General features: G+C 38.1%; 1 protein-coding gene across 4 annotated transcripts in view; it reads left to right on the top strand.

The window, feature by feature from the left end:
- Window positions 1–27,264, top strand: part of cntln (centlein, centrosomal protein) — a 146,257-nt gene that overhangs the window by 38,830 nt on the left and 80,163 nt on the right. For 3 of the 4 annotated variants that reach the window (XM_052545617.1, XM_052545616.1, XM_052545615.1), the window contains exons 11-12: window positions 17,841–17,962; window positions 22,704–22,799. In XM_052545617.1, the coding sequence (XP_052401577.1) occupies window positions 17,841–17,962; window positions 22,704–22,799 (218 nt within the window). The remainder of the gene's footprint in view (window positions 1–17,840; window positions 17,963–22,703; window positions 22,800–27,264) is intronic. The other variant, XM_052545618.1, reaches the window with a different exon arrangement.

Here is a 27,264-nt window from a genome sequence, read left to right as displayed (position 1 = left end):
TGAACCTGGAGTTAGGCATATGCGCACGCTCAAATCGTGATTTTAGGACGTTTTCTTTTAATCGCACAGCCCTAGAATGGACTGGAAATGAACAGAAAATAATTGGCGGCCCACCTGCAATACCACCGGACCACAGGTTGAAAACCACTGTTGTAGACTCCTTGATTTTAGGCTTTCAGATCCTATAATCACTTATGATCCATATCTTTTCTTTTTCAAATGTAGGCCTACTTTGTTCCAACAGTTAATAAATGTTCATTGTGTTCTTAGGTTAGTGTCACTATTAGGAACAATAGAGATCACTGGTGTTGTTCTTTATATGCCCAATTATATTTAAATATTTACGATAGGTTTCAATGGTTCTTAATTGTTGAACTACTTCTTTTTCTGTTACCATACAGGTTCCTGCATTTGTTATAGATGCTTAAGCATATGCGGTCTCTCTTTTTATATACATAATATTGTTTTCATAGTTTTGTAAATGACGAGAATAAATCATGTAGTGCTTTTTCATTCACCTTTTCTAAAATAATAATAATAATAATAGCTTTTACGAAGGGGTTCTCTCTTTGATTTCTACAGTCACTGCTCTTGTTCACTGATCATGCTTTTGGTCTTTTATATATACATCTGGTGTGCCCCATAACACGCCGCCATCCTTGGCTCATCCAGTGCCCCTCCTATCTCACACACCCACTAATGTCGGGAGCCTGGTGAAGGGCGGCGATTTAGGACGGGGTGCCAATGATAATCATATAAAATAAATAAATAGCCTACTGTCCAGTATACTGCACAGTTTCAAGTAACAGTCACACGTGTGCAGAGCAGGCAGAATAGTTTCATTTTGAGTGAAAACTGGGCGGAATAGCTGGGGGTCTTAAAAGAGTGCTAAGGGAACTGTCTTACTTTTAAGCCTAAAGTAAGTGTTCTTAATCGCAATACTCCTTTGTCCACAGAGTTTATGGGAAACCGCACTAATTCAGCTTTTCCATAAGCACCACCTGCTGTCAGTAAGTGGATTTACAGAGACTTAATATTTACATCCAGCCTCTGTGCAGTTTCGGTCTGGCCAAAAATGGACCGAATTTGATGCCCTGCTGTACATTTTGACCGGTTGATGAAAAACAAGCTTATGTGGATTTCACACTTTTAAATGATTCAGAAGTTATCTAGAATAATTTATGGAGCGGATAAAATACATATAATAATTTATAAATCATTTTCATTTTCACATTTCTTTTCTTTATTTAAATGCTGAAATGTGAGGTTTACATTTTTATTAAACTTTTTCAAACCTTTATTTGAACATTTACATTAGATATTTAAACATGCTATTAAATAGTAACTTAATTTAACTTTATTAAACTTAGATGCTATTGTAAGTCAAGTTGTCATTTAAAATCCGAACATCATTGGTAATGTTATTGTTTTAGTGATTATGCAAACAAAAAGTAATTTTATTTACTTTAGTAATTTTAATTTTATTGTTGATTTTTAAATATAACACTTGAAGTGATTTGTGTGTCAGTACTTTTTCTCCAGCACATTTTAACAATATCCTGATAATACTGATAACCTTGATAATTTTGGTCACTGTAATCGTGATAAGAATTTTTCATGCTGTTACATCTCTAGATATCATTAGATATTGCACATTATATAATCATATACTGAGAGAATATTCTAATGTCTAGGTCTCTGAAAAGTGATTTTGTTATTGATGTTTTGTGTTCTGCGTGTTATGATGATTGGTCTGGTGGCTACTTGTGATGCGCGGGTCGGGGTTTTTTCCAACCCGCGGGTCCCGCTTTTATTAAATTATTTAGCCCCGCAAATAAAATAAAATTTCTTGACCCGCCCCGACCCGCCCCACGCATCGGGACACACGGAAGTTGCTACTTAACCTCATCAAAGAATCTAATAAAATATGAAAATATCTATTCCAGATATTTAATATATGCTATAGGTAATTGCACTATGATGGTTCGTTCGTGAACAAATCTTTTAGGTGAACGAATCATTCTCGTTTACATAATCCACTGACCATAGACAGTAAAAGACTCATTTCTTGTTCAGTGAAGTTCTTCCCACAGCAGCGAGCGAGCGCGGCGCTATTAGCAGCTGTTTCATCCTGTCAAAGAGTTACTCAAGATGTGACGGAGCATGTGACTTGTTGAATGTAGTGAACGAATATGATATTCTCGTAGGTGAAAGAGTTTAATGAACTGATACATCTCGTTTGTGAATGAAATGAATGAGTACCTACAGGGTCAGTCAGCCAAGCATGTAAATCTCAATCAGCAATCAGCAGATACAAAGCGCAGTTATTGGTGCACATACGCTTGTTTTCATATTTGGAATACAGAATATAACTCAACAATTTACAGTTTATTTAGATTATTTATTTAATGCAATCATGCACAGACTTTAATAAAGCCAAATCAGTTTTTGTTACAAGTAAATACGTTCATTGACTTAAGACATAACACATTAGACACTCTTTTTCGCCAACTGCTGGCGTATTTGTGTAATATGAAGAAATGGTCACTGAACGAATCAGTGAATGAATAATTTTGGTGATGGAACTGATAATCAACAAATCTCTGGAAATAATAAACATTTCCACCACTAAATTCCATGCAACATAAATGGATTTTTACAATTTTTGTTTTAAGTGACCCGCCTCTTATGTTGAGAGCATAATTTTATTAAAAGCATTCCCTTTCTGATGTGGAAGAGATTGTAATATATGACACTTTTCCATTCCACTGTTTTGCTTGGCTGTTGACATCAGAAAGGGTTACAAAGGGATGGCTTACCCTTTTTTTCTCCATATGGAACTTATTTGCATAGTCTTAAGTGCACCCTTAGAACAGTGCATTTTTACTGGTTTTCTTTCCAAAACCCTTTTAAAACTGTCTAGGCATTATGTGAAATGCATAAGTCCAAAAATGAGATGATGGTTGAATGGTCACCCAAGCATTTGTGTATATTTTCAAAACGAATGTTCCCTGAATTGTTTTAAGACAAGCTGAAGTCAGTAAGCATATACTACTATCTGAATAAGCTTCTAGTGGTTGTGCTGCAGTTTTATCTACAGTTTATGGAATAAAAGTATGCATGTGAAGAGTTATCTTGTACTGTGGCCTTTGTTTAAGCCAGTGGGCCAGGTAAGGGCTATTCATGCCAAATGCAAATGAAAAAAAAAAAAAAAAAAAAAAAAAAAATTCAGGGCAAGGACACTTAAAAATAGAAATATTCACATGGGATATCTGGTATGAGCATTTACATGGCAATAGCCCAGTTTGTTTTTTTTCTTCTCTTTTATAAGGGAAAAGTTTTTTCTCCTTGGATTGTAAAGTAAACTGACTCACCGGTAAGATTTGGTGGGGCAGTGAGAGGTTTATTTTACACAGCCCACTGCATTAGTGGCACTTAAGCCATTTTGACAATATGTAACTGCTATATCTATTACTTTGTTTGTAGATGTGACGTTAAATTAGTTTGATAAAATGTAAGGCCAAAAATATCTTTCAAGTATATCAAAATTCAGATTTATAATTTTAAGAGGTCTTAAATTTGAGAATAGAAAAAATAGTGATTTAATTAAATACATTTGAGTGCTGCACATTCAGAATCGAAATGTGCCACTATTGCATGTTCTACAAGCTTTGCAAACAAAAATAAAATTATATATATATATATATATATATATATTAGGGCTGTCAAAAATAGCGCGTTAACGGCGTTAATTAGTTGTTTGTCGTTAATTACGTCAAATTTTTTAACGCATTTCACGCATGCGCAGTGTGACAAATTATTCAGGTTAGGAAAGTCTCGTCGATCTCTGAATTCTCAAGATAGTAAAAAACAGCAGCGAGCGCCGCGACGAAAACACCGAAGAAGCTTAAGGTTTTACCCCAGTTACTCACAAATACATTCATGCCAAGCTCGATAAACAGAGATGACTTTGGTAGTTGATACGCTGGAGCTTCTTCTTCCTGTTATAGCAGTGATCCTCAAATCTGGCTCGCGAGTTTCCTGCAGAGTTTAGCGCAGACTCCAATTAAACACACCTGCCTTTGATTTACTAATGATCCTAAAGACACTGATTAGCAAACTCATGCATGTTTGATTAGGGTTAGAGCTAAACTTCGCAGGAAAGTGGATCTCGCGAGCCAGATTTGAGGATCACTGTGTTATAGCGTCCTGTGTTTCACACTGCGCATGCGCAGAACGCCTACATGCAATGCAGCGAAAATTACAGCTGTTTGGGAAAGCATATGCATTTTTACTTGGTTTTACTGGCACTTGAAGCCTTCAGAACGTGAAAATATCGATCCTAAAGTATTGTGGCAGAGCAAATGAACACCTCCCAAAAACAAGAGTGCTGCTTATGTGATTGTGGCGCATGTTTTTGTTTCTGAGTTCATTCTTTCGAGTTTCTCTATCCATAATTTCATAGATATGTGGCTATATTTAACCACTGGTTCACCTAAAACTCTTACACTATCTGTAGTTAAATGGCATGGTTTGATATAGTGCTCAGGTAAATTTGATCTAAGTAAATGTTAAACTTTTGAAATTCAGAAAAAAAGAACCACATGATGAAACAATACATGAAAATTATGTATCTGTGTCCTGTTATTTATCTTTTGGTATGCATTTCAGAAAAAAAATGGTTAGGATTCAAGTGTAGTTGCAAATAGTGATTAATCATGATTAATCCACTGAAAATTCTGATTAATTTGATTAAAAATTTTAATCATTTGACAGCCCTAATATATATATATATATATATATATATATATATATATATATATATATATATATATATATATATATATATATATATATATATATATATACACACACACACATACACATTTTTATCTACTGTTGATCTACTGATTTTTTTTTTTTTAAATGGCAGTGTTTGGACAGACTAATAAACAGCCAACATGCTAGTAATATGCATGCTTATAAGCAAAGTTGATAGTAAAAAGTAAAGTTCCCTATCGATACTTCACTCGTACTGCGTCTGTAAAGACGCTATTGGAAAAAGTCATTTTTTTTCTCCTGAACTGAAGCCTTTTTCAATAATGCAGTATAACTGCATGGCCATTGGTTCGTGCAGTACAATTAAAAAAACAAACCAATGGCTCTGCAGCGATGCTGCACATTCCAAAGCATACCAAAATGGACGTGGCCATCTGGCTATGTAAGTCCCCAATTTGCCATAAGATTCAGAGTTCTCCTTCAGTGATGACAAAGTTCTCCACTGATCTCTGCTCACTGAAGAGCTTGCCCACCGTTGACACATCTTGCAGTGGAACAGCGACCTTTCTGCTCGGCTGATTTTCCACCTTCAGCGCCGTTCGGCAGTGGTCCGCATGGATGTGTTAGTCTTCCGCGCAGTCCTGGTGGGCTTCTGTCTCAACCACATGGCTCCAATTCCACCTTGCTCCACCCTGGATTCCTGCCCTGTCGGTCCTGCCCTGGGCCACTGAACTTTCTGTTCTCTCCTGGACTTGTGTTTTGTTGTTGTTTTGTTCTAGTTTTTTTTTTGTTTTCTCTCTGTTTCCCTCTATGGACCTGGCCCTCTGTCCCTCCCCCTGATCCTCCGCCGGTCCACCTCCCTCCTGGTCTCCTTGTTGTTGTTTTGTTTTTGTATTTTGGCACTTCCTAGTCTCTGTTTCCCTATATTACCTGGCCCTCCGTCCCTCCCCCTGGTCCTCTGCCGCTCCACCTCCCTCCTGGTCTCTGTGTTCCTTGGTCTGTTCTTGTGTTCGGGTGAAGCATCTAGTAGCTGCTCCGTGGAGGAGGGGGTAATATCACAGTGTCTGGTCTCTGTTTCTCTGGTTCTCCACTAGAGGTCTTACTTCCCCATAGGCACCTCACCGCAGGCACTACAATTCCCACAAAGCCTTGTCCCTTCATCAAAGTAATTGCACTCCTGTTAATTGCACTCAGGTGTCTCCACTTGATAGTCATTACCCTGCCTTTATTAACTGGTCTGTTTTCATGGAGTCCTTACTTTCCGTCACCCAGTTTCCTCGCGTTCCTAATTTCGAGTTTCTGTTCCTGTTCCTATCCCTGTTTGTTTTGGATTGATTTTTGGTTTTGGCCCCCTGCTTGTTGGATTCTGATTTTGGATTACCCATTAAACTCACACTGCGTTTGGATCTCTCGTCTCCTGTGTTCCCGAACGTAAGATACATATGTATGTATGTATATATATATATATATATATATATATATATATGTGTGTGTGTGTGTGTGTGTGTGTGTGTGTGTGTGTGTATATATGTGTGCGTGTGTGTCTTTTTTTTTACTTTTTATTCATCAAAGTATCCTAAAAAAGTATCACATGTTCTGAAAAAATATTAAGCAGCAGAACTATTTCCAACTTTGATAATGAATCGTATTATAATGATTTCTAAAGGATCATGTGATAATGATCCTAAAAATTCAGCTTTGCATCACAGAAATAAATGATAATTTAAAGTATAATACATTTAAAAAACAATTATTTTAAATTGTAATAATATCACAATATTACATTTTGTTTTTCTGTATTATTGATCAAATAAATGCAGGCTTGATGAGCAGAAGAAACTTCTTTCAAAAACATAAAAAAATAGTAATAGTAAACTTTTGGTCTGTACTGTGTGTATATATATATATATATATATATATATATATATATATATATATATATATATATATATATATATATATATATATATATATATATATATATATATATATATATGTGTGTGTTCTGTTTATGGAGAAACTATACAAAAAAAAAAATATATATATATATATATATATATATATATATTAGGGGTGTAACGATACGCGTATTCGTATTGAACCGTTCGGTACGACGCTTTCGGTTCGGTACGCGGTACGCATTATGTATACCGAACGGTTCGTTGGAGTATTTAATTATATTTGAAAAAAAAAAAAAAAAGAGAGAGAAATATAATGATATGCGTTCAACAAGGTAGCCCAATAACCCAAACAACGTAACAGGCAACGCCCCTGACACTCCCGAAGAAGAAAAAAACACCATCTTATATGTTTATGTTAGGCTACTCAGCAGGCGCTCGCTCACTCAGTACGCGCTGAAGGCTCGTTGCAAAATAGCCAATGCGTTTAACAGACTAGAAATGAGAAGATCCTCCAATAACCAACAGGTCTGGTGTTTGGGTGCACTTTGGATTCCCTTTAAGCTATAATGGTGATGGCAAGAGAGTGGTGGATAAAAAAACAACGGTATGTCGCATCTGCAACATGACAGGGTACACTTATATTTCTGGTCTGTTAAATGCATTCGACATTTTGCAACGAGCCTTCAGCGCGTGCTGAGTGAGCGAGCGCCTTAGGGGCCGTTCACATATCGTGCCTAAAAACGCATGGAAAACGCTAAGCGCCTCTTTCTCCTCCTTTCCAAAGCGCTCGGGCAGAAGCGCTCATGAGGCGTCTGTCTTTGCTAAGCAACAATGACGTGCTCTCTCCATGAGACGCGGAAATTTCAGCGAAGGATAAATGGATTTGCAGCTCTAAAAATCGCTTGCAGTAGCTCTGCTACTAAATTTATTTCAAAATTGCAATCCATATACAACTATGATCAGCTGATCCTTCATCTTGGCTGAGCTCTCAACGTTGTTACGGGAAAGGATGAAGCTGATTGGTTGGTTCTTGTCACATGACCCGCGGTGCGCTTGCGGCATTCTGAAAAGTTGAGATGTTTTTACATTTTGCTGTATCTAAAACGTATCGAACCGAACCGAACCGAACCGTGACATCAGTGTATCGTATCGAACCGAACCGTGAATTTTGTGAACCGTTACACCCCTAATATATATATATATATATATATATATATATATATATATATATATATATATACTATGACTATGAGCAACAGCACAAATAAATACAATAGAGTAAAGATACAAATAAAATATACAGTGATTTTCAGTTTTTTTAGTTTTTTTATTTAGGGCAGTCTAGCATTAGTTTTTAGGTACAGAAATTTTATAAAGTAATGTAAAACAGCATCACATATTTGACTGTATAATTAATATCTATATATCTATATCTTTCTATCTATCTATCTATCTATCTATCTATATATATATATATATATACATTTAAAAAAAGATTGTTTTTTATTAAAGTTGCAAAAGCTTTTTAATTGACATAATTTTTTTGTGAATTTTTCCATTTAAACAGTACTTCAGAGAGAGATTATATTTGTGCCCGCTCTGAGGCGTGGGTTTGCACACTTCGAATGAGCACACTCACAAATCTTCACACTGCAAGTGTGAGCTCACGTCCTCTGGCTCTTAAATGTTTAAACTGACACAGTTTAAATAAGTTTAATTTAAACACATATATCAATGTGTGCTGTTCAAGTCTCATCTGTGTGCGCAGTACCCGGTTGATGACGGAATAAATGACTGCTCATATTCCAGCATAAGGCATTCACATTGAACAAGAATGCATGGTTTGTCCACGTTTTTTATGTCTGGGATTCCAGAATGCACATGCATCAACAGAAACATATATTAGCTGAACCCTGTTTGTTTTACATGTTATTTATTAGCAAACCATATTACAGATGCTTTGTCAGATTTAAGTTGAACCACGGTCCCAGTGTGTGCCAAACCATGTGTGGTGAACCGAACGTTTTTTTTTTTTCAGCGAACCGTGCCATCCCTAATATATAAAATGTGTGCGACGTGACATACAGCCAAGTATGGTGACCCATACTCAGAATTTGTGCTCTGCATTTAACCAAAGTCCTTTCAGGCAAGTCTTGCTACTCGGCCGCCATCTTGGCAACGCATCCGGGCAGCTATTTCAGAATGACAAGACCAGCTCCTATCTAAATCAATGGGCAGAGTCAGAACTGCACTTTCACTGGTCACCGGGACATAAAAACAGCAGTGAAATATGATAAAAAGTCGCTGAAAAAATGTGATGACTTTGCCCTAAAATAAGGTTTAAAAAAAAGGTTTTTCCCCACAGGTTATACCTTTACTACGCATACATAAGGGTTCCTCAACTGTGCGCATACGTCAGTGTCAGTGCACACAACCGCCATCTTTGCCGTTAAAGGTTTTCCTTATATAAATGGTAATGGACTGCATTTATATAGCACTTTCAACAGACCACATGGCCATCCAAAGCGCTTTACAAGTTGCCTCACATTCACTCATTCACTCACTGATTCATACACCGACTGCGGTGTCAGCCATTCAAGGTGCCATCCAGCTCGTAGGGAGCAGCTGGGTTTAGGTGTCTTGCTCAAGGACACTTCGACACTTGGTCAGGTGGAGCCGGGGATTGAACCACCAACCTTCTGGTTTGTAGACAAACTACATGAACCACTGAGCCACTGCCGCCACTAGTTGTATTGAGGATTGAGGAAGTGACTTGTCTCTTATAAACTTGTCTCTGATTTAACCCATCCAAAGTGCCACACACACAGCAGTGAACACAAACACACCATGAACACACACCCGGAGCAGTGGGCAGCCATTTATGCTGCGGCACCTGGGGAGCAGTTGGTGCTCAAGGGCACCTCAGTCGTGGTCGGCCCGAGACTAGAGGTGGGCGATATATCGTTTAGATGATAATATCCAAATTGTTTGGACGATATGCAAAATTGGGATATCGAATATTTCATAATTTGTACAATCCGACCCCTCAAACATGAAAAGAGCTGAAAGAAGTTAAAGAGAAAACAAATAATGCATACTATAACCTTCTAAACAATTATATGTAGCAATTTTAATAATTAAGTAGGGGTTTGTTTGACTGTATTTTAAGTTTTTTTTTTTTACAAAATCACGATCGTTCTTCAATTACAGGAGAGTAATCTGCTACTAATTTGCAATACAACCACGGAGTGCTTACCTGTGTGTTATGATGTTTCTAAGGTTGAAGCAACAATCCAAAAACGTAAAGAGTAAAGCCGATGTACAATTAATAAAATAGCTGCTAGAAAAGGCAAAATATGCGTAGTTTGCGGAAAACTGAAGTCTGAAGTTAAAAAGTTTTTCTTAAATGTCTGTGGCATCCTCAAGTGGCGAGCTTCATGATTGCATCATTAGAAAATTGCTTTGTATAATGATGAGTCCAAAAGATGGAATGCATTTTCCCAAGAGATCCACCCGAATAGCCTCCGAACACGAACAAGTTTTTCTAGAATTTTTTTTTTTTTCTTAAAACCTAAAACATTTTTATTAATACGGTGAACTGCCCATAATGCCTCAGTGCCCCTGACATCTTACATCATTGCAGTGTGCCGTGCGTATGTTACTCATCAGTCACTTGTTATCTAGCTTCGAGCACAACAACACAAATATGTGCGAAGAAAGCGAAAATACACAGTCATCCTCAAAACCAGTGCCAGAAGAACTAACAGCGAGACGTGGGTCAGCTTCTTTAGCCTGGAGATGGTTTGGTTTTGACAAAAAAGATGGGCAACAAAAGTCGCCCAGCTGTAGAATTTGTCGCATGCAGATCGCTGTATAGCAGAGTGCCACAACCAACCTCTTCCATCATCTCCGTACAACGCACATAACACAGTTTGAAGAGTGTGAAAGGCTTCGTGCTAAACAAAACAGCACTGCTGCTACAATCACGGTAAAAAAAAAAGAACAGACACAACAGACCTTGGCAGAAGCATTCACAAAGAAAACACCATATGACAAAAAAAGCGAAAAGTGGAAAACGATTACAAGCTCTGTAACAAGTTTTATTGCAAGGTCTATGTTGCAAATTCAATCAGTCAAGAAGGACGGGTTTCAAGAAATGTTACAGACTTTACATCCCAGAAATAATCTGCCTTCAAGGAGATAATTCAGTGAAACAGCTCTACCAAGACTGTTCAAGTCTTGTCGACTAACACTGTCCCATAAATTGCAGAAGGTCATCTATTATGCCACAACCTCCGATCTGTGGTCCAGCAGAACTTCGGAGCCATACTGCAGAGAAGTGTCTTTTTTTATCCTCATCTTTTATATTAATATAATGTGCAAAGATGTTATATTGTGTTGTGTTCTAATGTTTTTTTTTTTTTTTGCAAAACACAACTTTTTTTAAAGAGGTAGTTACATTGTTGTTAGTCTATTACTAATGGAGTACTGATTGCAAAGCACAAAGTTAATTTATTATGTACATATATTGTACTGAAATAGCACTGTTCTTGTATTAAAATAAATATTTAGTACAGTAACGTTCATGTTTAAATAAATAATGTATCATATCTTTATGTACTAGTAATTCTATACAATAATAGGTCAAATGCAGCAAGTCAAAAGACCAACTGGACCTTCTTTGCCAATTTCTTTAAAGGATTAAAGGAAAAATATTGCCTGAATACCGATATCAAGGTATTGAAAAAAAATGTTGAGATATACATTTTTGTCAATATCGCCCACCCCTACCCGAGACTCGAACCCACAACCTTAGGGTTAGGAGTCTATCTATCTAACCTCTAGGCAACAACTTCCCCACAGTACAACTTCACCACAACTAATAGAAAAATAATCTGGAATGAGTTCTGGACCAGACAGGACAATTTAGCTCAATTTCCAGATACATCCTGCCAAACAACCATTTAAGAACCTTTTTTTTTAAGAGTGTTAGCAGCCTCGGTCATGGAGGAGCTGTACTTTTGCTTCATCCGCCTTCACTTCGGTGGACTGCAGAGAAGCTGAGGATATGAGAAGCTGCCTTCGCTGGGCGAGTCAGTGGCCACACATCCTTGCCCGCCCACTGTTATCGGCTGGAAGTCAAAGGCCACCCATCCATCCAAGCCGTGTAGGATTACTTCAGCCCTTGCTGGACGTGCCTCGGCTGGGCAAGTGACCTCGACGCTCCACTCGATGACGGTTCCCTCCCTTGGTGCCCAAGTTTCTCCCGCTGGTGTGTTCGGGCCAGCGGTTGGCCAAGCGTTTCACGGAGGCACAAAAGTCATCCCAGGCAACGCGACACTTCCTGCCAAAATTCCTTGGCTCTGCAGCTACCTCTATTTGCTGCAAGTCTGTGCGACTCAGCAGCCACACCTGCACAAGTGACAGCTGCCCAGTCAGCCAAGCCTCAACAATGTTCCTGCTTGGCCAAATGCTACCCATTTCCGAAGTGCCAGGGACCCCGGCCCAAAATAATGCTGGATCCTGCAACTCAGGCGTCATCCTGATCTAAAGGACTGAAAGAGGAGGCAGCCAAGTCTCACTGCAGTCTCAAAGTGAAGCTAATAACTTAAATTTCCTCAGAAACACCCATTTTTCAGCGATGAAAAATCTGATGTGAAAGGGAGCCAAAGATACGGTTTCTCCAGCTCAGAGTAAGTTAAGCTTCTACAGCCTTTGCTTCCTCATCCACAAGAAAGTTGGCGGCCTGAAGCCCATCCTCCTTCTCAGATGCCTGAATTGCGCCCTGAGTGCATGGATGGAAAACCTACTTTCGGTCACTGGTTGAAAATGAAGAAAGGTCTTCAAATCAAGAAGACCTCTGAATCAAAATGCTGGCGGTATGTTGGGCCTTTCAAACCCTCCTACCAGACCTGAAGGAACACCACGTTCGTGTCCACTCAGACAGCATGGTTTCCTACATAAATCGCCAGGTAGGGCTTCCATCAAGGTGCCTCTTTGTACTGATAGAGCATCTTCTGGAATGGGCTCAACTCAATCTGCGCTCACTGAAAGCAGTGCAGTTCCGGGCAAACTGAACCAAGGAGTAGACATGCTATCAAAATGTCCCCTCAGAGGAGTGGATGCTTCATCCACAGATCCGCAAGGTGGATGTGGACCTCTTCACCTCAAAAGTCAACTCTCATTGCCCAATTTATTATTTCAAGGGCATGGACGCATTAGTCCCCTTGACTGCAAGCCTCCTAGAGTGTTTTTTTAAACACCATTTCTTAGACCAGAGCTTTGTCTACAAGATGCCTGTATGCTCTTAAGTGGTCGGTGTTCTCTGCTCGGTGCTCAACCCACCGTGAGGACCTGTCTGTCTGTGACGTATCAGTGATATTGTCCTTCCTGCAGGAGCTGTTGGATAAGAGAAGCTTCCCATCCATACGCAAGTTCTGTGTAGCAACTATTGCACCTTCACATGCTCCTATAGCAGGCCAGTAGGTGGGTAGAAACAACTTTGTTGTCAGTTTTTTTAAGGGGAGCTAGGAGGCTGACTCTGCCCCGTTCCCTCACTGTCCTTACGTGGGAACTGCACGCTGTTCTGCAGGCACTGAAGGGTCATCCCTTTGAGCCACTGCAGTCTGATGACCTTTGGTCCCTGTCCTTGAAAATCTCTCTGCTGCTAGTATTAGCATTGGTCAAATGAAATGGCGACTTACAGGCGCTCTCTGTGAGCCCTACTTGCCTGGAGTTCAGGCCTGGCAACTCTAAGGTTGTCCTGAAACCAAGTCATTGCTATATTCCTAAGGTGCTTTCTACTCCATTCAGGGCACAGGTCATTACACTCTCTGCACTTCATCCATCAGAAGTTTAATTTACTCTGCTCCATCAGGGTGCTAAAGGTTTACATCGAGCGTTCCGCCCCATTTAGGCAGGATAAACAGCCTGCAATACAGATAAGCGAGGATGCTGTGAACCAGGTCTTCCAGAAACAGAAAAGGAAAAAAGTACCAGGCCCAGATTGTGGTACACCAGCATACATGCTGGCCAGCTGGCCCCCATCTTCACACAGATCTTCAACAGATCACTGGAGCTGTGTGAAGTCCCTTCATGCTTCAAATGCTCCACCATCATCCCCATCCCAAAGAAATCCAAAACTACAGGACTAAATGACTACAGGCCTATGGCTTTAACGTCTGTAGTCATGAAGTCATTTGAAAAACTGGTGCTGGCCCACCTGAAGGACATCACTGGACCCTTGCTGGATCCTCTTCAGTTTGGCTACAGAGGAAACAGGTCTGTGAACAATGCAGTAAACTTTGGACTGCATTATTTCTGCAACACCTAGACAGACCGGGGACTTATGTGAGGATCCTGTTTGTGGACTTCAGCTCGGCCTATAACACGATCATCCCAAACCTCCTCCTGCCCAAACTAACTAAGCTCTCTGTGCCCACCTCCGTCTGTCAGTGGATCAACAGCTTCCTGACAGACAGGCAGCAGCTAGTGAGGCTGGGAAAATACACATCCAACACCCGTACAATCAGCACCGGAGCTCCCCAGGGCTGTGTTCTATACCCACTGTTCTTCTCCCTGTACACTAACGATTGCACGTCTAAGGACCCCTCTGTCAAGCTCCTGAAGTTTGCAGACGACACCACACTCATCGGCCTCATTCAGGATGGTGACGAGTCTGTTTACAGACAGGAGGTTAAAGAGCTGGCTGTCTGGTGCACTCTCAACAACCTGGAGCTTAACATGCTCAAAACAGTGGAGATGATCGTGTACTTCAGGAGAAACCCCCCTGCTCTCCCCCCACTCACCATCATGAACAGCACTGTGACTGCATTGGATTCATTCAGGTTCCTGGGCACCACTATCTCTCAAGACCTGAAGTGGGACATTCACATTGACTCCATTGTAAAAAAGGCCCAGTAGAGGTTGTACTTCCTTCGCCAGCTGAGGAAGTTTAACCTGTCACAGGAGCTGCTTAAACATTTCTACTCCACCATCATTGAATCCATCCTCTGCACTTCAGTAACCGTCTGGTTCAGCTCAGCTTCAAAATCTGAGCTCAGAAGATTACAGAGTGTAGTCTGAACTGCTGAGCGAATCATTGGTACAACCCTCCCTTCTATTCAAGAACTGTACTTATCCAGAGTGAGCAAAAGGGCCAGTAAAATCACTCTTGACCCCTTACATCCAGCATACTCCCTCTTTGAACTGTTGTCATCTGGTCGACGCTACAGAGCACTGTGCAACAGAACGACCAGACACAGTAACCGTTTCTTCCCTCAAGCAATCCATCTAATGAACAATGGATAACAACTGTGGAACACACTACACTACACTATTTATATTTCTATAAACATACACATATTTATCTAACACACATACTTAGTGCAAGTTTTTTCACATAATATACCTGTACATACATAACTGCTTTTTGTAATATACCTGCCATACAATTGTCAATTTGTATATTGTCATTCCTTACCTACTTATTGGTATTTTTTGTATTTTATTCTTTTATTATGTGTTTTTTGTTCTGTCACTGTTATACTGTTGTACTGCAGAGCTTCTGTTATGGAGTGAGTTTTGGTTCTTTATTACATGCGAGAAAATAAAAGATCTGAGAGAAAAAAAAAAGTTTGAGAGAAAAAGTTATCACACTGATAGCAAAAAAACATTTCATGAGAGAAAAAAGAATATTCGAGAGAAAAAGTTTTCATGCCAATAGCAAAAAATAATTATATTTGAGACTAAAAAAAGGTTTGAGAGAAAGTATTTTCTCATAGAACATAAAAAATATACATTTGACATTTTTTAATTATTTCTGAGAAAAAAAATCTCTCTCAAAATACTTTGAAAAAAACTTTCAAATATATATTTTTTGCTATCAGTGTGAAAATATTTTCTCTAAAAAAAAAAAAGTGTTTCCCTCGAAATGCTTTTCTTTGCTCTTGATGCAATTTCTTGCTCTCGTGTCAGGATTTTGCTTTCACTGTGAGAATTGTGTCATGGTCGGGGCCACGTTCCTATTGGCCAGTTGGGTGAGCATCGTCTTGTCTTGGGAGTCGAACTGAATCATTACACCATTGTTCGGTTCACCTGCATAGATGCCGCCTCTGCCTTATGACTAGTTAAGTTGAGCAGTGAGCACGTACACTCCAATGTTTGGGTAAGATGATGACACACAGCTGGCTGAGCAAGTTCAGTATCACTGAAGATGAAACATTAAAAAATAGCACTCATATTCATGAATGAATGTGTATTATATTATTTGCTTGCTAATCGCTAGTAAAGCTAACCAGCCATCATGCTAGGTAAACTTGCAAACTCACCTGGTTTATACTATGTTTAAATCAAATGCCAAATTAATGTTTTGATTTAGATAGTTTCACGCCTTATTTAGTGAGCAGTGATTGATAGACCGTTTGAAAGTGTCCCACCTAGTTTTGTTTAAAATAGTCTTTGTATGGTTGTTGCACTACATGTTTAGCTACACTGCATGTATAGCTCACAAACTCAGCTACACGGGGCTTATTCTAAATATTTTTTACCATCTAGCCGAGGTCTAGAGCTGACAAGGTAAATTGCAGGTCTAGGACTAACTCTTACATTAGCAACCCACAAATATGTTTGTGCCTGTACTGTCATGGTAATTATTTTTTCTTTTAAATCTTTCAAACGGTATGTCAATCATTGTCTAACGTTAGCTAGTTGTAGGGTTGCCACCTTCCATGCATACTAACTTTAGTTGAAAGTTGTACGGGAGGTTGTATGAACAAGCAGTTACTCTTCAGGTGCTTTGAGGCTAGCAAGTGCAAAGGTAGAAACTAGCTCACTACTCACTAAATAAGGCGTGAAACTATCTAAATCAAAACATTAATTTGGCATTTGATTTAAACATAGTATAAACCAGGTGAGTTTGCAAGTTTACCTAGCATGATGGCTGGTTAGCTTTACTAGCGATTAGCAAGCAAATAATATAATACACATTCATTCATGAATATGAGTGCTATTTTTTAATGTTTAATCTTCAGTGATACTGAACTTGCTCAGCCAGCTGTGTGTCATCATCTTACCCAAACATTGGAGTGTCCGTGCTCACTTGCTCAACTTAACTAGCCATAAGGTAGAGGCGGCATCTATGCAGGTGAACCGAACAATGGTGTAATGATTCAGTTCGACTCCCAAGACAAGACGATGCTCACCCAACTGGCCAATAGGAACGTGGCCCCGCCCATGACACAATTCTCACAGTGAAAGCAAAATCCTGACACGAGAGCAAGAAATTGCATCAAGAGCAAAGAAAAGAGTTTCGAGAGAAACACCTTTTTTTTTAGAGAAACTATTTTCACACTGATAGCAAAAAATATATATTTGGGAGTTTTTTTTCAAAGTATTTTGAGAGAGATTTTTTTTTTCTCAGAAATAATTTTAAAAATTTCAAATGTATATTTTTTTATGTTCTATGAGAAAATACTTTCTCTCAAAACTTTTTTTAGTCTCAAATATTATTATTTTTTGCTATTGGCATGAAAACTTTTTCTCTCAAATATTCTTTTTTCTCTCATGAAATGTTTTTTTGCTATCAGTGTGACAACTTTTTCTCTCAAACTTTTTTTTTTCTCTCAGATCTTTTATTTTCTCGCATGTAATAAAGAACCAAAACTCACTCCATATTCTGTCACGAAAACAAATTCCTTGTATGTGTGAACATACCTGGCAATAAAGCTCATTCTGATTCTGATTCTGAACCAAGGTTTCATTTGTAACAGAGTACATTTTACCCTGATTTTTAAACTTATATGTGATTGAAAATGAAAGTGTATGGTGTGTAATACTTGGAATTTGTTAGAAGCTGCATTTATCCCATCCAAGTGCACACAAACAACAGTGAGTAGTGAACAAATACACAGACAAACCTGTGAACACACACCTAGAGCAGTGTGCAGTCATTTTTGCTGCAGAACCCGGGGACCAGTAGGGGGCTCTGTGCCTTGGTCAAGGGCAACCCAGTCTTGGATCTGAAGGTCCGACTCTCTAACCATAGGCTGCAATTGCCCACTGCCTATTGTAATGGTTATGTGCACATTTGAATTCATCTAATTCATACAGTAAAGATTTTAATTGTGTTTGTTTGCATTTCTGGTCATATGTAAACTACAGACTAAGGAGAATGAGGATCTGCGAAGAGCCCATGCCAAACATCATGACCGTTTACGCATCATTCAGACCAACTACAGAACAGTAACAGAGCGGCTGAAGGAAGTTGAAGATACGCATGACTTGTAAGTAATATTTATAACTTGGTATTTGCACATAATAATATAAATGTGTCTATCATCCTCTTGCTCATTACAGTTTTGTATAGATCATAGGACCCACTTCACACTTTCATCACTCAAAAACAGTACTATTATAATACAATCAGTGACTACTTTCTTTCAGTTTATCTTTTTCAATTTATTTGCTCACTCAGACAAAAACAACAGAATTATATGTACCTACAGACCACTTTGAGTGTTTTCAAAGCTGTTGTAGTTAAAAACCTAACATACTTAAAAGCTGAACAAGACAGCAATTTTCTACATTTCTAGAGTAATGTTTTGTTTAACCCTCTGGAGTCTAAGGGTATTTTTGGGACCTGGAGAAGTTTTGTCATGCCCTGACATGTTTCTTATAAACATCTAAATGGCTAAAGTTTAATCTCACTGTAATCAGCACAAACTGGGCTATAATAATATGTGAGCAGCATGTATGTAAATTATTTTGTTTTTGAGAAAAAAATGTGCGTGGTTAGTGAAAAACTAAAAATTTTAAATTACTTTAATAAGGCCATAAAACACATACAGAACATTGGTTCATGGGACTTTTGAGAACTGGAGCTTGTAGCCTAGAATTTTTCTTTCTAAACTATGTGAAAATCATCTTGTTTACTCACTCACAGAAAACAATATATTGATTTAAATTTTCTAAGACACTTTTTGTTGGTAAAAGTCATTTGCGAGTAGGCGTCAACTATCATGAATATCATTTTGATTTCCACCTGAGAAGACAAAGGGCCGCATAATGAGCTGCATTATGAGCCTTTCAGTCAGCTGTGTCACTGAGAGGGAAGAGTTACAAGAAAGAATGTGAGGACAAAATAAATGTATATAATTTTATGTTTGTAGTTTATTTTGAATATATTTAATTATCCTACAACATAATTTAATATCCACTTGCGAGTGCAGTTAAACAGTTTATTAGGAACAAACAAAGCTGACTTTCAAACAGAGTTTTTTGCATCATTACTTCAGTCACACAATCCTTTAGAAATACTTTTAACAATCGGATTTTCTACAAAAAAAAAAAAAAATATATATATATTGTTGTTATTATTATTATTACTATTATTAATGTTGAAAATAGCTAAGAATATTTTTTCAGTTTTATTTTTTTTTGGGGGGGGGGTTGATAAATTGAAAGAACAGCATTGGTCTTACATTTGTTGTGGTTACATTTATTTGTTACAATTATTTTATTTACATCAAGCTTTTGAATGGTATAGTATTATACCATTCTATATATATATATATATATATATATATATATATATATATATATATATATATATATATATATATATATATTGTCTCCCACCCTTGCTCTAATCGCTGTGAAATGCAGCGCAGGCTTTGGCTCTTAGGAAGAGGGGTGCAGAAGTACTTCATCCTTAAAAGGCCAAGGTGACTGTTTATATCGGCAGAATGGAGAACTAGAAAAAAAGTGAAGGGGGGTGGGTATTGAAAGAAAAGGTTTTGTTTCCCTCCTTTGAGTCTTTGGTTTTAACCTAAAACCCTAGAAGCAGCAAAATGTCATGACAATTTCCCCAACCCCCTTAACATTTTCCCCTTTCTTTTTTCACAAGCCTTTTAAACGTATATAATGGAAGCGTATGTTGAGTATCCACATGGGATGCAAGTGTTGACCTTGTCAGCTCTGCTCTCTTTGGGTTAATTAAAGAAAACAGCAGTGCAACATGATCCCGTGTGAAAGGAGTGTGAGTTTACCCACCTCTACTCTGTGTGTGTGTGTGTTAGATTGTAACAGAGGCACAAAAGAGAAAGAGTCTCTGATAATCTCCTTCTTCTTAGTTTTGATAAGGGAGGAAAAATACTTACTTTTCCAGGGAGCTATTGTTTTATTAAGCTTTCCAGTCCTGTTACAGTAACGTTCATATTCCATTCAGAGCTGGTAGTGTCAGTAACTCCACAGGGATTCGAGTTAACCAGGCTGTTATGTTTACCTGCTGAACAAACTTTTTTTAAAATAAACGTTTTAACAGTTATGCAAATGTGCCCAATGCCTCAAAACCAGTGGAAAATCAGTTAGTGAGCTGCTAGCCTAAACCACATCTTCTGGCCAAATAACCATTTCTGATGGTCAGGCATGCATCAGTCTGGATATATTAGAGGAGTTAGTGTTATTACACATGTATTAGCACAAACGAGAGTGGACCCCAGCAGGAGTCTCAGAGCTCGGCTGTAGACTAACATCTCATTAGAATGCTGCAGCCCTGTGTAACCCACGACGTCATTCACGATTAGGTCTACCACTATTAGCAAAACACAAAAACATACCCTCTCTTTTTCCAGAAGGGATTTTCAAGTTTGTAAATCAGACTTGGTGTGTTGGGATGTGTAAATAAAATTAAAATTTATTAAAACATCCACACGCTGATCAAAGTTGCACTCATAAACAGATTCGCTGAATCAAAGAAATTAGGCGCTGCCTTTTCAGAAAAGTTTACTATTTCGCAGTTTACTCGCTCACTGTATAATGAAGTGAGATGGAGGTGAAGGAGGCTTGAGGGGAATGGAGATATCTTTCTCTAAGGTCTGTTTCGTGGGTATGTCCTTCAGGCCATTCATAGCTGTTATACTGAATTTTGCAATTTCTCTATGGATTAATACAGAAGATCTCCGGGCTGCTGCTTGTTAAGCTGTTAGCTGAGGAGTGGCTTCTCAGGGTGAATGTTTTCACATGATGTAGGACTGCTCCCACAGAACCCAAAGGCACTCTGCCATACAGTAGGTTCAAGGACGTTATGAGAGGAGCGTGTCTGTGGAATAGGGTTTAAATAGTATTTGTGCTACAGAGCTGTTCTGCTTGTGTAATATTGACTTAAAATTAGTGTGCAAACTAAGAGAAAGACCTTTTGTTGTTTCTTTTTTATTACAGTGTCAGTGGAAGAAAGAGAACTTGATCGTTTTCACGTTGACAAATCTGAACACAAATTATTCAAACCACACGTTTGCATTGCATTCAAACCACAGCTGAACATAGCAAATCTGATTAAAAAATGATTCTCTTTATACAAGTTATTGATTTATTTATTTTTTATCATGTGAAAAGCAAAAATCACACTAAAAATTAATTTTCAGTTCTGCTCTCAAAGTAAATTAGATAAGAATGGTCCACAACTTGGTCATATTGGGTTTACCACATTCTATTGAATTGAAAATGGGAAACCATCTGATTTCATTAGGTAGTATGTTAACTTTGTAAATATTAGTGTAAACACACTAACGAGTCAGTGTTTTTATATCTGAAGTCCAGTACATTCATACAATGCAAACATTTTAAGCATGCACAGATGGGAGTGGAAAGTTCTGTGGGTGATCTACTGACAATGCGCAAATTAAGAAACATAGATGCAGCCAGATCATTTCCATAATGATCTACACAGTCTACCAAGATCAGGGCAAATTAAAATTGGGTTGCATTAAAGCAGAGCCTAGGATAATTGGGTGCATGTAATCAAAAACACATGCACTAAATAATATCGCGAATACCAGTAAATTGACCGCCACAAAACTTAGGAAATCAATTTGCATAATACATTTAAATACTCTTCTCTCATATTTTTTTTTTGTCTGAAAGGGAACTCCTACAAAATATCCAGTAAGGTCAGCCACAAAGATGACTGTCCACATCTTTTCATAGCTAATTATCCACTGTATGTTATGTAATTATGTTGTGCTACATTAGTTTTTATTAGTATAATGACTGAATGTAAATAATTCAACAGTGTTTTATGCAAATTGAAATTTTTAACATTTTAGTAAATTATCGTAATTTGCAATAACCAACCTAGCCCTAGGAAAAAAAAAAAATCTCAAATTTTTCTAGTAGTCTATAATGGATGTTGGTCAGTGAAAAGACATATAAAAGAAGAAGAAAAAACACATACATCAAAACTTACATTTGAGAATTTTATAGTGACTGTATAGTGAAAAGACCTGAGGACATTACACAATGTTACAAACATTCAAGAAAATGTGTGGTATACGTCCTTATGCGACTCGAATACAGTATTATCGCAATATAGTATTAAAGCTTTATATAGTATTTGTTGTATGTTGTAATCTTGAATTTATTTATTTTTTTTATAATCCCAGATACGTTCATACTAAATATTTCCTGCATAACTTACATTTTGTGATGGGTAAATTACAGTTCAGGACTGTGCAGTAGACACATTTTGCACTTTCACACTTCCAGTGATTACCCGGGATATGTGCACACTTTCACACACAACCCGTAAAGATCCCATAACGACACGTGACATCAGGGCGTAACGTGCAGTGTATGAGTCGAAAGCGTTAGGCACGTTATACTTTCACTGAAGCAAGCGAACGATCTGCAAAAGTGAAAGTGAGGAACTAACTGATCTCTGCTTCATTAGCTAACTGATCTCTGCTGCTACACAGCATTAGATCTGGTTTTTGTTCACACAGCGCTCGTCCCGGGTTAAACCCGGCAATGTTACTAGGTCCCCGACCCGGGTTCAATGCCGGAATCAATCCCTTCTCATAAATGTTTCTGATATTTTGGGTTTTGGGAGTTATTTACTGTAAAAAAATTTAACAGAGAAAGAGTGGTAAGCCTAAAGTTCTCATATGTATCTAGTCAGAAAGATGCTGCTATTTGTGTAACTGTTTTTGTTTTTGTTGTTATTGTTTGTTTGTTTCTCAAATATTTCAGGTCAAAATGCAAAACACAAGTGCAGCAGGACAGCGAGGATTTATGGAATGAATTGGTGTTTTATAAGGAGGAGAACAAAAAGCTACTCTCTGACAAGTAAGTGTCTGTCGTTTTGTCAGGTCATGTAGAGCCGTCACAGTCATTATTAGCACCCAGCAGGGATTCTACAGCAATTTCACATGGATGACTGCTGACACTTCAAGGAAAAATGATATTGTCATTTCAAACAGAACTTACGGGGAAAAAACTGTCCATCTCAATGCTTTTAAGCACATTCACAACACAAAGTTACAATGATTTCCTCTAGGACTGAAATTTCGGGTCCAAAGTGCTTCCAAAGCTAGTATGCTAGATCTTTCAATCCATTGTCCATTTTTTGCATGTCACTCTATACTGCTCTGACTAAAAATATCAAATGCAAAGAAAATTATTAGGACTGAAATTTCGGGTCCAAAGTGCTTCCAAAGCTAGTATGCTAGATCTTTCAATCCATTGTCCATTTTTTGCATGTGACTCTATACTGCTCTGACTAAAAATATCAAATGCAAAGAAAATTACTTCAGGCTTTTCTGTAAACAACTTCCTTAATACAACACTGAATACAGATGCTCGGTGCAACTCTAGACATTTATAGCAGCTAAACACACTGACATTCCTGTCTTGAGGTCTGCTCCCTCGAGATTTTTCGAGTGTACATTCAGTGACAGTCTGTGCGCCTGCATGTGTTAATTACTGCTGATCTCGTCTGCAGGAAGTGTCGCGCTTCATTAGGCCGCCTTGGCCCTTTCCTTGCCAGGCCTCATTTGGCCCGTCCTTTGCTGAGGGGTCTAACTCTGCCAGCCAGTGCGGCCTGGCCCTCCCCTGCTTGATCTCTACCCCCGGCTCGCTCATACAGGAGGGCTCACTATTTTCACTCCTCCACCTTGCCGGCTGCCTGTCCTCCTAATCCCAGCTGAGCTCATTATGATGTAGCCTGGTTGCCTCCCTCTCTCTCTTTGAGCCTGAGCTGTCCAAGCTAATTACAGGCTAGCAGCCAACACTCCCCGTTAAGGGCCTTCTGCCGCCGTGCTCACACTAACACACTGCTTGGAAGTGACCTGCGAGGAGCACGAGGGAGCTGCTCTCTTTCCAGCCACGCAGCACCTGTCCTTCGGGGTTAGCTGTGATCCCTGTCATGCCCATTCCAGCGAGCATGGAGTAAACTAAGGCCGGCCTAACTCATGCTTTCAGGAGCGGGAAGGAAAAAAAAAACCTACAATGTTGAGGTGGAAGGGGAGCACTGTCTTTGATCTCCACTTGCCCGAGACGAATATTACCGACTATGTGATTGTGGAAGCACAGGTCCAATGCACGCCCTCTGTTTCATCTGCTTCCTGGCTTCTTTACGTTGGCACTTAACCTTGCTTTATTTATCGTTTGCTCTGAGAGGATTGGGTCGGAACATGCAAGGTGTAATTAGGCCGGTCTTGTTTATCAAGCTGTTATGTGGGACAGCGAGCTAAATTACTGTTGATGGCCCACAATTAAGGATGGGCCATGGGTATGGGTCTGTGCTGGCAGAAGATGCCAGGTTGCCATTTTACTGACTGTATTAGGATAATTGTGCTTGGGAAGGTTGTGCTCATAAGCGTCACGATGATCTGCTAATGGTTAATTACCTTATTGAGGTCTGTAGTTTTATCTGGTCTTAATTGCCTACGGAGATGGCTGCTGGATACTTACAGAGCCTCTGCCTCTGCCTTTTCTCGCTGCACTCGTTTCCTTCAAGTGCTTTTCACAGTCTGAAGGTCTCCTACTCTGCACCCTTTCTAGCAGATATTGAGTCCGAATGGAGACGTCTTTTTTTTAGGCCTCGCTGTTAAGTGGGTCAGTGACATGATAAAGAAAAGACAAATCTTTTAAAAATGTAGTTGAAAAAAATTAGTGCTTATTCATTGTTTTCTTTTGTTTTCATCGGATTTTGAAAAATGTAGTTACATATTAATTAAAATGTTGATGTGTAACCAAGTAAAAAGTTAAAAAAAAATTAATTTAACAATTTAATATATGCATGTAGATTATTATCAAGTAATTATCAATTAAATGTTGTGTCCATTAAATAATATTAATCAGCATTCATTCGTTTTACACTGTAGATTTACTCTTAAATGGCATCTAGTTTTAGTTTTCAAAAATAATATTGTAGATGAGGAAAAATGACAATGTTAATTAATTAGTTATTCATTGTGTTACTTTATACTTGTTTCAGTGAGCCACTATAGAGAGTGTGCATTCACATATGCGTAAACAAGTTGCAATAATCGGTTTATGTTGTGTATGATTAATATGTAAAGGATAAGTATAGGTGAGTTTATTAACCTGCTAGCAAATTGCTTCAGTCTTTTTGTGTTCATTCACTGTTCAACTTCAGCTTGTACAGTTTATGCATGTAAAACGGTGCATTTCCACCCTGAGTGACTATATAATTGTGTTCTTTGAAGGTTAGGTTTTGTTCCTACATTTTTTGCTACACTTGTGTAATGTATTTACCAAAATTGTAATGCACAAAAATCTACAAATATAATTTATTTTAATAAGTTTAATTATTTTTTTTGATATGGCTTAAAGGGTTAGTTCACCCAATAATCAAAATTATGTTATTAATAACTCACCCTCATGTCGTTCCAAACCCTTGAGACCTCTGTTTATCTTCGGAACACAGTTTAAGATATTTTAGATTTAGACCGAGAGCTCTCAGCCCCTCCATTGATTCTGTTTGCACGGTATACTGTTGATGTCGGGGAACTACACTAACTTTTTCCACTGGTGGCACTTGCGCTACTAACTTTTTCAGTTACTGGCGCAAAACATAATTTGGTCGCACAAATTATTTATAGTAATTACTGGATAATAATGAAACTGTATTGCATACAGATGTGCTTTTTATTTTACTTGCCATCTTTTAAACCACATGCCTTGTTCTATTTCTTACAGTAGGCTACACACAGTGCCCCGATGCAGGTTGTACAGTGGGCCCTGTTTAAAATTGTTTAATTTGTACTGTATGTTCATTCTATTTATTTATTGGTGCTATTTACATAATGTTTACATTTTTTTAAAGTTTGTTTTTGTTAATTTAAAATAGCACTGCATAGTTTTCACTAAAATAAAATACACAATGACAAGTAAGTGTCTGTCGTTAATACACAATGTATTCAGACACCTTCAACATTTCTCATCACAGTTTATTTGCTGTAGTTTAGAAATTGGTAATAAAATATGACAATTACTCAGAACAAATTCATCTTGATAATGTCGGATAACTTTGATAAAAAGATATGTAATGGAATCAACCAAAACTTCAGACAACTGTCTGTAAACTATCAATACTTTGTTGAACAGTTACCAAGCAAGCAATGCTTAATTTGGTTCAGTCTGTGGTGTGAAAAGGTTGCATTAGCAATTAAAAAAAGAAACACTTAAGCAAAACATGGTCAGGTCCCTAATTATTATTATTTTTTAATCAATTTCACTGGTAGCCTACAGTATGAAGAATGTTTGGGTATAATATTTTAATATTATAATATTGGGTATAATAGATCACTATTTTGCCATACTCACTTACAATAGTGACCTGCACCCACTAGTAAAACAATTCTATCTGATTTTTGGATTGACTTTGGATTAATTCTTGTTAAAACTACAAAGTAATTTAATCAAGAGCAGTGAGTGATTTACTTTCATTTTTATACATTAAAGACACTGACTGCAGAGCTAGTAAATTAGGCGCGGTCACCTTAAGAGACAAACGCATCCATTATAATGATACACATCCGATTTTTTTGCAACTCTTTACTTTCACTTAAGACATAACCACATACTTTTTAGAACACACTCTTTCGCTTTTCGCTCTTTTTTTTCTGTTTATTTAAACTGCGATTTTTATTTGTTCGTTCAGGTGCAGGATGACGCGAATGTCCTGAAGGAGAGCTCGGTTCAGTGTTGCTATCCGTGAGACATGCTCAGTTCAGCTTTCCAGCATCATGGGGCTGAAGCCAACTTGATGTGTTGAATGCTCGGAGCACGTTATAAAACGTATTCTTAAAATACACATTTCTGTTTTAATAAATGCTCATATTAAATAATAGTATAACACATAAGTAGGTACAATAATAATCAGTGATACATTTGCGACCCCATAAAAATTTGGTATAAAAAAATGGTTCACGTCTCCAATAAGCATTAATCCGCAAATGACTTAAGCTGTTAACTTTTTTAATGTGGCTGACACTCCCTCTGAGTTAAAACAAACCAATATCCCGGAGTAACTAATGTACTCAAACAGTACACTGACTGAACTGCTGTGAAGAGAGAACTGAAGATGAACACCGAGCCGAGCCAGATAATGAACGAACAACAAAAAAAAACAAACCGGTTGCATCGGTTTTCAGCTAACTAGTAGTTCTTTCGGACAGTTCGATTCAATAAACCGGTTGAAGAAAACGGTTCACTGGTTCTTTTGCGCTCGACCTAATGACTTCATTTGCGATGAAAGCCTTCAGTTTACCTGGGCTCATAACAT

Source organism: Carassius gibelio, chromosome B1, assembly GCF_023724105.1.
Source record: "Carassius gibelio isolate Cgi1373 ecotype wild population from Czech Republic chromosome B1, carGib1.2-hapl.c, whole genome shotgun sequence".
In the NCBI taxonomy this organism is placed as follows: Eukaryota; Metazoa; Chordata; class Actinopteri; order Cypriniformes; family Cyprinidae; genus Carassius; species Carassius gibelio.
The sequence above is the reverse complement of the archived record's forward strand: the minus strand, read 5'-3'. Positions and strand labels throughout refer to the sequence as shown.